The sequence below is a fragment of the Anneissia japonica genome, unplaced genomic scaffold (assembly GCF_011630105.1).
Source record: "Anneissia japonica isolate Jap-2015-1 unplaced genomic scaffold, ASM1163010v1 scaffold287905_len56678_cov185, whole genome shotgun sequence".
Taxonomy (NCBI): domain Eukaryota; kingdom Metazoa; phylum Echinodermata; class Crinoidea; order Comatulida; family Comatulidae; genus Anneissia; species Anneissia japonica.
The window spans coordinates 40,773-54,055 of record NW_022751508.1 but is presented as its reverse complement, the minus strand read 5'-3'; the positions used below and the strand labels follow the sequence as shown (position 1 = coordinate 54,055).

The 13,283-nt window shown below is 37.0% G+C and overlaps 1 protein-coding gene across 3 annotated transcripts; it reads left to right on the top strand.

The window, feature by feature from the left end:
- The first annotated feature begins 198 nt into the window (after window positions 1–198).
- On the top strand, window positions 199–11,410 carry LOC117121753 (transmembrane protein 45B-like). 3 transcript variants are annotated; one of them, XM_033267053.1, is made up of 3 exons: window positions 201–290; window positions 5,594–5,711; window positions 5,927–11,410. In XM_033267053.1, exon 3 carries the CDS (start codon window positions 5,961–5,963, stop codon window positions 6,801–6,803), a length of 843 nt encoding a protein of 280 aa, XP_033122944.1. In that variant the 5' UTR covers window positions 201–290; window positions 5,594–5,711; window positions 5,927–5,960; the 3' UTR covers window positions 6,804–11,410. The 3 variants fall into 3 exon arrangements, with proteins under 3 accessions (XP_033122943.1, XP_033122944.1, XP_033122945.1); XM_033267052.1 differs by lacking the exon at window positions 5,594–5,711 and having other exon boundaries at window positions 199–290; XM_033267054.1 differs by lacking the exon at window positions 5,594–5,711 and having other exon boundaries at window positions 201–286.
- The last annotated feature ends 1,873 nt before the right edge of the window (window positions 11,411–13,283 follow it).

The following is a 13,283-nucleotide window of genomic DNA, read 5'->3' as shown; positions in this document are numbered from 1 at the left end:
AATGTAACAGACATTGCGAAGTACCCAAAATTAATAAAATAAAAACTAACACCATAAAACGAATGGCACGCATAGACTAATAATTGACGGCTGTACTCGCAACTAGTATCGGATTGTCGATGCCACAGCAAAGATCAAAGGACTGTACGCACGCGCTATGTTCGAGAGCGGAGATGTGCGTCCTTTTGTTAAATTACCTTGTTTTTAGTAATAAAATGCTAAAAACCGATGTTGTTAAGCAGAATCTGAATGAAGAAACATCGTAAGATATTGTTAGGAGCACACAGTAGGTAAAAAGACAAGTTTTGAAGATAGAAGTATTACTAAAGTTCATTAGCGCCATTTCATGTGTTAAAACTCTCACCCAAAAAGAGCAGAACCTAGTTCTTGGCTAAGCCTGCAATGTCTAGGCCCTAGACTGTTTTTTTAGTTATTCGTACGATCATTAGGCGGTAACAGATCGTTTCGGCCTGGGGTCGCTCTTGCCTGGGTCGTTTCGGCATGGGCCTAGGCCTATGGATCAAACGCTAGTGGTTGTCGCTGCTTATTTTAGCCCTAAATCAATATGCTTTGATATAATTTAAAATGTAAATGTCATTTACTGTAGTAATGTAAGCTGGCCTATTATTTATTTAAGCTTTGGTCGTAGTTAAATAATAGATAGGCCTACATATAAATATGTTTAAAAATACATACTACTATTCGGCGGCTTAAACGATCTAACCTTTTTAGTTGTGTCCAAGCATCTCTATACTACACAAAGTACCCCTCAGTTCATCATATGCAGCAGATGATTTTGAAGCAATTTGAAAGACACCATCTTATGATCATATAGGATGATATCTTCTTCCATTCCAGCAGCTTGAAGCAATTTTTTGTTGTTGCTGCCAGAATAATCTTATAAAGGGACTCATTTCATCATGATGTCTGGAGATCATTTTCAGTACATCATGGCTCAATTCAGTGCTGTTTTTTTTTTTTATTTCAGACTAGTGCATTAATTTGTCATTCTAGCTGCATTTTAAACAATTGGCTTGTAAAGTCAGCTTAACCGCTTTGCAGAAGTGAGGCTGACAGGAGCTTTAGGTTTGGCTGGAACATGGTCTCTTGCATCACTGCGCCTCATTTTTTGTCTACGATGGATAGTCAGGCCCGGCGGAATGTTTTTCAAAGTGGGGGGGGGGGCCCAACTTATAAGCAGGCGCGTAACAGGGGTCTTGGGTCAGGGGGGTGGTGGCAAAGGTAATAATTTTCCCGGTTAGTAATTTATGACTTGATGTGATACATACCACCCCCCACCCCCCAATATAGAAAACAATACGACATAGGGCTTATTTTATTATTACACATGTGTGTTTGAAACTAAATATAAGCATTTTCATCGTGGTTTTATTTATTACAATCAGGGGTTTATTTAAGAGCCGGCGGCCGGCGCATTTGATCGGCTACTACGATGTTTTCGCCGGCTACTTCAATCAATGCTGTACAAAAATTAATACAAAAACCACCAATATAAATAGTGCAACAGGCCTGTAAAGAACCTTATTTACCTACACGAAGTTAATTTGCAATAGTATGCACCAATTTCGATGTTTCTTTCTGTTGAAAGTTCGTTAAAATGTCTACCAATTCTCAGACTCCATGTTTGACTTTCATGAACCCACGGCGTAAACAAAGCTAAAGTTCAAAGTTCGGTAGTCGCGCCTGGGTGAGTCCATCAAAGAAGCCACGCCTCCAAATCACATGTTAGCCAATAAGATAATAGAAATTTCTCCTCCACCACGTGCTCCGGTGATGACTATATATAGATCGCCCAAACTCTTTTTCCGTACATTGGGCTTCCGGGTTTTCTTACCGCGGAGAAGAAAAAAACAGATCGTCATTTTTAAATTAATTTGTGTATGACTATGAACCTTTTTATTTTCATTTTATTTTAATTTTACTAGCCCTCTTTGTGATGACATAGATATTTCGGAAATGATAAATAATAAGAAAAAAACCAACACTGGCTCAAATTCGTTTACACTCGGTGGCGGAGGTAGCAAGGCGAACCAACTATATTGAATGCTGTTTACACTCACAATTTCAGAGTTATAGATAGTAGGCCTACAATGATTAAACGGCAAAGCAAGCCCAAATCGTCTCAATTTACGACATCACATGAGACATTTTTTTCCAATGTGGTATCCATTCCTTTTCGATATCTGCGTAAATTTTAGAACTATTTTTTGCTCTCCTTTGTTTTCTTCAACGCAGATCTAGGGCGCATAGGCCTAAATGGTGAATCCCCACAAATTTCAACATATTTGTGAAAAGTAATCAACTTCATCATTATAAAAATTGTATTTTCAATTTATTTGGGTGGATTTTATTAAATGTTTATAAACTTAAAAAAGAATGTATTTCAATTATTGAATCAATATTCTGACCTTAAATTCCGATGTTGAGCTCGAAAAATTCGTAAATTCTAGGCCTATTCTAACCTACTCAAAAAAAATGATGTAGAGAAATGCCATCAAATGGGCTTAAAAAACTCTAATACCCTGGAGCGCAATGGCGCTTCGCCCCCTTGACCCCCGACCAGGGCTTTGCCCCTTGACCCCGATGGGGGCCTAGGCACCCCCCCCTATAATTTACTCTCCTGTTTCAAATTTCTCCTGCTACTCAAATTCATAAATAAACCCCTGACAATCATAGGCCTATTCTTTCACCATCATTACACATTGAGGCCCTTCTTTTAGGTAAAATGATCTATCTTAAATTTTCTTTCTCAAGTTTGGGACTATTATGTTTTTAAATAACTTAGAAGGCAAAGGAGGGCAAGCCGTGCCTTAACCCTAACAAATGCGCGAACAATTTTTGTGTTTTTTTAATTCTAATTTCGTCAGAATTGATCAAAACTCCCTAAAATGTGCAATTTTTAGAGGAAATTGGCCTACCTCAACAAGAAATGCTCTTGTGTTATATATGGCCACACTCGTTTTTTTAAACTGAATATAAGCATTTTCCTTATGGATTTATTTATTACAAACATATTCTTTCAACATCATTACACATTGAGCCCCTTCTTTTATAAACGACCTATCCTCTCCTCCCCCGGGAAAATTTTGATTTCTAGATGGCGGGAAATTTCTCGACTTTTGATCTAGGTGTCTAATGACTTTGTTCTTCAAAATTCAAGGTTTTCCCCCTCATAAAAATGGTAAGGTAAACTTTCTCAGCAGCCATACAAAAATCTCCAGACATTATATATTTTTTGCCAAAAAGTGGGGGCCCCAGGTCCCCCCGCTTCCGCCGGCCATGATAGTAACTCTCTCTTCACATGTGTAATATTTATCTCCATAAATGAGTACTTGGCATTCTATCGAACGGTAGAAATCTTTCGTAGAAAATGGTTGATCTTCAACATCAACCTGCATAGGGATGGCATGTCTTATTGACCTTCCTGCACATATCCTCATTTTGTCTATTTTCTGAAGGTCTGAAACTTTCACTAGCTTAACTGTTCTTTTGAAATATTTGTACAGATAATGATCATCAGGTATGAACCAGTTAAATACAGATATTGTGTAAGACAAGCTTTTATCAATAGTTATACAAACCTACAAAACCCTTCAGGGTTTTTCTTCCCTTTCCGATGACTTACTCCACAAAAATTGAAGTAGCAATTATCACCAGGCATGTGTACAATAATAAACTTGTTCTATTAAATCAAATTTATATATAAAATGAGCGAAATATAGCGAAAACTGTCTGAATCTGAACTTTATTTTGGATATCGTATGTGAACGTACAGTACTTAGAAACTTTGCAGGGTCACGCTTCGATGATCCTGAAAACATAGATTAAAAGGATGAAGCACAGTGACATAGTTACGCGCGCTTAGTTTCCAGACCAATATTTTTCTATTGACTATGTGCAAATATATATTTGATTTAGCCTGATATGAAAGTGTAACTCCAAGTAGGGAGTTGTAGTTAACAACGCCCTGCTCAAAACACATTTTTTTTTAAATACACTCCACAGTAAATGTCGAACTATTGAATCCCAACACGATGGCATTTATTACTTTTCTTGGAGTTTGATTTGAATTTTATTGGGTTCATTTTTGAATCATACAGGTAGCAACCCACCATATTAGTGATTGTGAAAACAAAATACAAATACAAAAAGAAGATACTAAATTGATTTTAACTAAAACTTAACGCAAAATATTGTTATTCATGACACTGTAATAATAAGTTACCGGTACATAACTAATGGAGTACTGTATTATCTTTCACATAGTAGGCCTAATGGTCAGGTCAAATGTTATTCTATATCAGGAAAGGGTAAAATTAATTACAGTATACCATCCTTTCTCATAAGAAAGCTAACACATTGTTATTGTATAGGCCTGCAGTCTTGGCTATTTTACAGTAAAGGTGTTACGTCATGTAATGTATCTCTTGGTTTATATATAGAATATGCGATAGAAGATTTCCATTAATTGTTCTGTACTCGTTGCATTTTTAATTTTATTTACTGTATTCATTTTTGGCTCAATTATGGACTTGTTTTGTGCTTGAGTTTGCCTTGTCTTATGTCGCTTTTGTGTAACAACTCAGCAGGAAAGCAGGATCACAGCGAACAATTTTTGAACAATGTCATCATGCTGCTGGTGGCAATTTATGGGATAATGCAATTTACCGTACCTTTATCAAATGGAAGTTAAGATACGGTACCGTATTGCAGATCACATGAGCGGTGAAAAGCGAACGATGTACTGGGTAATATTACAGTAGAAGCTTCGCTTGTAGTGATAGATCGATCTGTGGTGGCATCAGTCATCAGTCATAAACTACAGTAATTCCTCCGTGGTCATACCAAGTGACAGTAAGTCTGAGGTTCTCAACCCCCAAAATCTCATCCCAAGCTTTAGTCCAAAAAGCCAGCCTTGGACTAAAACTTATATTATATTCAGTCTTATAAGACTGAATATAAAGTACTCGAAATTACCATGCTTTACAATCCAACCAAAATATCGATACACTTTGAATACACATGCAAGTGCAAGTTTTGTCATGTAAATAGATTAGACCAAAGACTGATATGGTTATAGATAAATGACATGACTCTTATGAGTGGAACCCTTACGCCTATTTATCGATGACAGTATTATAAGAAAAATACTGTACTCTTTGCCTTGCTAATCAGGTGCTAATCAAGTAGGCCTACATTGTTCGCTGGTCACACTGCTCATGTTGCCAATTTTGAAAGATGACGTCACACAGGTTTCAGCACTTCATTGGGTGATGGTAACGTAATGCCATCCCTCTAGCAAATTCAAGTAGAAATAACGGTACCATATCTCTAACCACAGCATATTTTTTATATCTTGCAGTATCGCTTCATATGATTACATGGCAATAACATACTAACTGTGAGCCTATATGCAATAAATATAAACGATACTGTATTCCTGAATCCTTAATAATAATAATAATAATAATATTATAATAATATAATATATAATATATATATTATTATTATTATATAATATTCTGTCATCTTGAATAAAGTAAATCAATTAAAAAGAAATTTTGGTTTTCAGGCAGAATCAGTGGGACCCAGCTGGCATGATTTGTCTAGACCTGCTGATTCGATCAGGAGTCTCCCACATTTTCATGCATTCTTTCTCTGTGTCCCAAATTTTCAGAAAACCAAAAAAGGTAAATATTGGCTTTTTGGTACCAAAGAATATGTAATATATTCCTTCTCTGTCAACCTCAAAGATCAAAATGCATGCATTAAAAAAATGCCAGAGGCTCCAGGTGTTGCAACATCTGAAAAGTTGATCGCTGGGCCCCTCTATTTTAAATTTTTCATGTTTCATTTAAATGTAACAGTTCCTGCCATGTATCTTATATATATTTTTTATTTGTAGATATATACCGTATACTGTACTGTAGTACCAGACAATGGGAACGTTTTTAGGCCATGTAGCCCCAGGCTCCTTCTTTATTTGTTTTGCTATTTGGTGGATCATCCAACTGTCATACCATGAAAATGGTGCAGTGCATCGTAAGAAGAGTGCCCTCATGCGTCTACTCAGCAGACTTCCCATTGAAGCCATTGTTATTATCATCTTTGCCATCGCAGGAGTAATTGGAGAAATGTCATACCCATCCCCAAAATGGACTCTCGTAGGAGCAGATGGTGAATTTCAGTACTCAGTTGAGTGGCAGCATTGCACGATGTATACATATTTTGGCTTGTATGGAATGATTATGGCACTATCAAAAACGGCATTACCGTCAGTCAAAAGGTATGAGAAGATTTTCGGTGCTATTGCCTTTGCTGTAGAAGGGATGATATTCTATTTTCACGTTCATCATCGAAGTGAACTTGATGTGCATCTTCACATCATGTTGGTAATCGCTATCTTTGGATGTTTCTGTGGTGTTCTCGGAGAAGCGTGGGGTAGTGATGAGAAATTTTTTAAAATCATGCGAATAACATGTACAATGCTGCAAGGCACATGGTTCTGGATGATAGCCATCGTCTTATACAACCCACCTTCAGGTGAACCTTGGTCTCGGGAAGACCATAAAAACGTCATGTTTATAACTGTAGCTTTCACGTGGCATCTTCTAATGGATATGTTTTTTCTCACAGTCGTTTATTGCATTGTAGCATTTGTACTTCGCTTCTTTTCTTATGAAAGAAAATATGCATTGGTGGGCCAGTCAAATCATAATGACATTTCTCTGGCACTAATCAAGAATGATAATCATACTGATGAATGTTTTGATAGTGAATAAATCTGGTTTGTTAAAGAGTGTAATTTTATTATCAAATGCCAACTCCTAAAATAAGATTTTGTTAGATAATTAATGATATCTTATGAATTTCACTATTGAATGTAGCTTTCAAATTCAAAAATACTTTATTATCCAAAAGTAAATTCATTTTGCCATGGCATAATACTTACTACAGTAATCAAAGGTAAAACCAGTATTTAGATGTACAGTACCTTCTACACATGTCTTTAATTGTTAGCGTATTGTAAACTTGATAGATTATTGGTGTATTTCTGGATATGTGTGCACACTTCTGGTTAAATGGGCTTTCTTTGTTTATGAATTGTGACTTATTTGACCTGCAATTGATCAGAGCTTAGCATGGCATTGTTTTGTACCTTTTTTCATGCTTGTCCCTTCCCTGTTTAGTTTATGGGCTCCTCATATGTACATTTTTGTACTGTATCAAATATTTTCAATTTTAATTCAATATTATTAACTTTTGTCTGTATTGTTTTATACAAATGATGCTAGTTTTGTTCGTTGGTGGCGCTCTTCATAAGTAATCAATAGAGTTCCTCTATAGATAGAGTTGCAACATGAGCGGTTCAGGTCTTACTGTAGATTACTAGATGCCCTCAGTCTGTCATATTGGGGCCAACATCTGAAGACAGTGGTGCATGTAACCAACAAAAATAAGATATGTTTTGAGGCTAAATTCTTGACCTCATGTTATTTAAAATTCATAACTACATAACGAAGGGCCGTATCACATTATTTTTTCAGGAAAATGTTGTTAAGGCTATTCTACACCACTATGATTGGAAAAAATTAACAACATTCTTCAACCTCTAAATTCAAGATGGGTAAAGAAGAGCCTAAGTAGTGTATTAAAATAGGCCTCAGTACAGACGTAGTACTACACGTTAGTACTACTAGACTACTAGCTAATACTATTTCAGCTACCGTATGACTTTCTCTTATTATACTATAGTTATTTTGGAGATACCCTTGGACTGGCACCCTAGCTAGAGGCTTGCCACAAATACCCATTTACTTACGAATTTCAGTTGTCCTGTGCATAAGTAAGAGGCCTAGGCCTAGTCGCCTACTATTTTTAGAACAAACCTAAATGAACGCGATGCTGTATGCCTAGCTAAGGCGTTACACTATTTTAGTCAAGCAAAAACTACGTTTAATATAATAATTATTAATAGCCTATTGAGAATCAATTTCTTTTTGAATTTATTTATGCAATCGTCACACTGTAGCATAGGCATTACGTTTGTTCATAATAATAATAATTTGCAATTTGTATAGCGCTTCCCGTTGGACCAACCTTGAGGCGCTTGACAACAACGGAAGGAAACGGACAAGAAAAAAAAAAACATGCATACAATGGCCCCCAATATGACACCACAAGTGGCTCATGTTGCAACTTTCTTTCAAATTATAGGACCTCTAGTAATCAAAGTATAATTATTGTAACTTATGACCTTGAATGTCATGTGACAAGAAAAGGTGATTTCAAAGCATTTTATCTTTAGTTTAAGCATGTGTACAATGGTACACAGTGTATGCATTTAATACTCTGTTGTAATTTACTGTGTCAATTAATTGTTGATTGATGAGTTAGATGTGAAGGGATATGATTCTATAGATTTAATATATTCCCTAGTAACCTGTACGGTAAATCAGTTGCATTAATGTAGAATGGTCAGCCTATTGAGTCAATTTAAATTTATATCATAGTGCTCTATACTATAATAATAGTTTTTAACGTACAGTATTTTCCTCTAAAAACTAAACATAAATTTTAAATTTTGAAATATTTTCCTTGAGAAATTGGTTGGCAAAATATTTTTAAATGCTCAATGGGAGAATTTGCTTTTCAGCAATACAGGTATTTTTGACTGTCTTATTTTTTATACTCAGAATAGTTTACTGTACATGTAAAGCCAGGCACTCACTGCGTTCTTCATAGAATCTTGTCGGCTGAAGACCTTCGGGTGCAGTGAATCCCAGGCTTAAGGGATGGGGAGGGGGGAGAGAAGGTTGCTGTGGGCTGTCTTATTTTATGTTGCAATGGAAGAGATTTACAGGAACAAGAGCACAACCAAAAAAAAAGACATTGACTTTTGTAGCCTCTCAATATTTAGAATCTTACTTGTTGAATACAGTTCAGATTATAGTACTTTAGGGGTGTATGTGTGTACAGTAGGTATTAATTGTGTGTTTAGATTGTGTGTATGTGTTTGTAGGGGGAATTATTACATGCAGTACAGATGCAAGTGGGTAAAAGGAAATACTGGTTTTTGAAAAAGAAATATTTTTGCATAATACAGGTACTGTATGCTATAGAAAATCATTCCACAAACTTGTAGAACAACGTTGGCCTTCAGAAAGATCGCAATCCACTGACCCCCACACATCCACACATTCTTAATTCATTCTTAAATGGTGCCCTAGTGCACCATTTTGGGACTGGGATTTTAAATTTAGATTTAAAATAAATGAACAATGCAAAACAATAGTAAATATTACGACAAAATTATAATGAACATTGAAGATTGTAGCCACATTGTACTTTCTTGGATCATTGCAAATGTACAACAAACTATGCAGATTGATGACTTTATCACCCCCCCCCCCCAGTTCTGTGGCAGATCCAGCAGTGGGTGAAAAATTTTCTATTGATTGATGACGAACACAATGCTATATCCCCGACGGCGATTTTCTCTGACAACTTCATAAATCAGGATGTAAAAAAGGCCAAAAAAGAAAGACACCTAAAAACTGAGTTTTTTTAGCCAGATTGTAGTACCCCAGCTATAGAACAGCTATCCATGCTCAGTGGCGTAACGCCTATGCGCTCTTGTGTGGCGGTCCGCATGGCCATCGGCCCTTAGGGGCCCCTTTAGTACCCCTACCCATGAGGGTCCAGTAGGGTCCTCGCTCTATAGCAAACTGATTGCCAATGCCTTTGACATAACAGCATAATGTGTCTCTGACATCGTGGCATACAGTGCCAGTGGGGTGGGGTGCGCAGCCGGCCAGCCAGTGCCACCCTACATTTGTCAAAATAAAAACAAATTGAGAAAAAATATTCAAATTTTAAGTCTGAATGAGTGCCATTTCCGGGCATCTAGATGTGCCATAATCATAATTTGCTTTGCGACTCCCCAGTATATAGAAAAGCCTATAGGTTCTTGATTAGACCTTTGTGACGCCCATGAGAAGAAGGGTGTCTAAGGGAGGGGGAACATAGCTCTTGTCGGGAGGAAGTCATTTGTCGAGGAACACTGCTTTGAAAAAGCATTTTTACCATCTGAGAGTGTCATTTCCGAGTGTCTAGAGGGTCCTATTCTTAAAATTTGCTCCAAAGGCCCTGGATCCTTAGGAGGCACCTTCGGTTCCTCTATAGGTAGTGTCCGGTAGGGCCCTTACTCTATTGCACCCTGATCCAAAAGGGCTTTGTTGATACATAACAGCGTAATGTGTCACTGACATCGACTGGACATACAGTATATCATATTAGTCCAGTGGGTTTGGGTTGCCCAGCTGGCTCAGGACCCGCCTACATTTGTAAACATTTTTTTGAAAATGGAGATAAAATATTCAAATTTGAAGTCTGAATGAATGCCATTTCTGGGTATCTAGAGGCAAAGAGTATAAAACTGCAAGAGGTCCAACTGCCGGGGATTCATTGGAATGCAAAAAGTACTTCCACGAAGGGGCGTGGTCAAAGGTTCAAGCAACGCAGACGCGTTTCTAAATTATGTGTAGGCGCCCCCTATTTTGTGGCAGTAATTTTAGCGTTCCATTACCTGCATACCTTGCTGCATACAAAATCAGGGCAGTCAGACCTCTTGCAGTTAAAATTATACTCTTTGCTAGAGGTACCATAATCATAATTTGCTTTGCGACTCCCAGGCTAAAGGTCCTTGATTAAACCTTTGCGACGCCCGTGACGGGAGGGGTGTCTAAGGGAGGGGGAGCATAGCTCCCTTAGGGAGGAAGTCAATAATTTTTTCGAGGAACACTGCCTTGAAAAACCATTTTTACCATATGAGAGTGCCATTTCCGAGCATCTTGAGGGGCCTATTCTTAAAATTTGCTCACCTCAGCCCCAACCATGGTGTGGCTGGGGTGGGTATGGATACTTATCAGCCCCCCCCCCCCAAATGAGAAAGTGGATACGCTCTTGTCATTCATCAACAGAATTGAGCTAGCTGATTTTGGTGATTTCTGTCAAGGGTTTGCGACCAACCAGAATATTTTGGTCACAACCCACAGTTTGCGGAATGTTACTCTAAAACATCAGCTCTGAAAATAAACACCACTAGAACCGCTTTTGAAGCATCTGAATGTGTACTAGAGACCACTGGATAGGTGTGAGTTTGGTAGGTGTGTTAGATGGTTGTTGTTGTTATGTCTATAGATGATGTGTGTTTTGATAAGTTTTGCTATAACCTTGTTGATTGTTTTGTATATTTAGACTATAACCATTATAGTATATAATATTATATAATGGAAAAATGTAATCTATTACTATAGTTACCTAATGTACATCTTTTATATTTCGACATACAAGGTAGTATGAGCAAATGAATGATCACAATGCATTATTTGAGTATTTATGATGATTTCTGTTATTATTGTCCATATTGAATATGATAAATGAGAGCATATCTCCAGTGGCGTAGAAAAGTATTTTTCCTGTCTCTTATACACATCTAGATGTGTATAAGAGACAGATCCAGGGGGGGGAACTGCCTCTCCCCTGACGGTTTTTACCGGGCTGACCAAGCTGTCGTACCGGGCTGGGTAATAAGAGAAAAGAAAGTGGGGAGAGGGAGGGAAAGAGAAAGAAGAGGAAAAGGAAAGAAAAAGAGAAGAGAAAAATAAAGACAAGAATAAAAAGGAAGATATTATAATGACTCACAACACCCTGCAACCCCTTCTCCACAAAATCTGTCATAACTCCTTTGATCTATGCTGCACGATGGCGTAACCACTGGGGGACAAGGGGAAAATATCTATCTTTGGAAATCTTCCCCACCCCTTTATAAATGCCCTTTCATCCCCTGAAAGTGCCTATAAACCTCAAATTTCGCGCGCATTTCTTGTTAAAATGGGCCAATTTCCTCTAAAAATTCCCCCCCCCCTTTTTTTTTTATCAATTCCAACGAAATTAGAATTAAAAACACCGGGGGACAAGGGGAAAATATCCATCTTTGGAAAGTCTTTCCCCACCTCTTGACAAATGCATCCTCTGAAAATGCCTAAAATTCTCAAATTCTTTGCGCGCATTTCTTGTTAAGGTAGGCCAATTTCCTCTATAAATTGCACATTTTAGGGAGTTTTCATCAATTCCGACGAAATTAGAATTAAAAACAAAAATATTTTGCGGGCTTCGCCCGTCTTTTTTTTAGGGCTTTTTTAGGTTTATCCTTTTGAGTTATTTAAACACTTAATAGTCCCAAACTTAAGAAAGACAAATTTAAGATAGATCGTTTTAACCTAAAAGAAGGGCCTCAATGTGTATTGATGGTGAAAGAATATGTTTGTAATAAATAAAACCATGATGAAAATGCTTATATTTAGTTTCAAACACACGTGTGTGGCCTATATTATAAATAAGATAAGCCCTATGTCGGCGTATCGTTTTCTATATGGGGGGTGGGGTGGGTATGGTAAATTACTAACCGGGAAAATAAATACACACTCTGACCCAAGACCCCTGTTAAGCGCCTGGTGTTAGCGCCAATGTGTGCCCTTGTGCGGACAGGGGATGTGCCCCCCTCTGAAGCTGGAAACCTAGTTTTTGCACAATAAATTGATGCAATTTGCTATTATAGACCTAATCAATTAATTCCTCATCAACCGATATAGCCTTAAACATTCTTGGAATTGACATAACATTACTGATGTCGTACACACCCTTCAATGTGATATGTGGCTCTCTTTGCAAGCACATCTAACATCTAAGGAAAGAAGAGCTTAGATTGGTACCAGATAAAATAATTTTGTTAACATTAATACATTATGCTAATTTTCATCTTTATAAGCGCATAAGACAGTGCCAATTATTTCTGTGGGGGATGATACAATGGACCATCTCCCCCCCCCCCTTGCCAAATATTCGGGGATATATCCCCCCGGGATCTACGCCTATGCATATCTCATTACTGCAATCATATGTTTAGGAATTATAAAATGTTGAATAAAGCTCAGTAATGATCAAGAATCAAATATTCATTTATTATAGAAAGAAAACTATACAGAATACCGTTTTAAATTGTATAGAGAGAATATAATATGTTTTCAGTAATAAATTATATGGAGGAAGTTTTGATAATAAATACTATTTTGTTGTATTAAAATGTATTTCAAATTCTAATGTATTTATTTATACTGTATATATTGGTGATTATAACTGTTTTTCATTTGAAACATAAAAACACTCAGTTTTTGTTCTTATTTTATACAATACATATA

Bases quoted from the DNA above. Each gene is read 5' to 3' on its own strand.
- LOC117121753 (XM_033267052.1), top strand. From the start codon at position 5,961: ATGGGAACGTTTTTAGGCCATGTAGCCCCAGGCTCCTTCTTTATTTGT.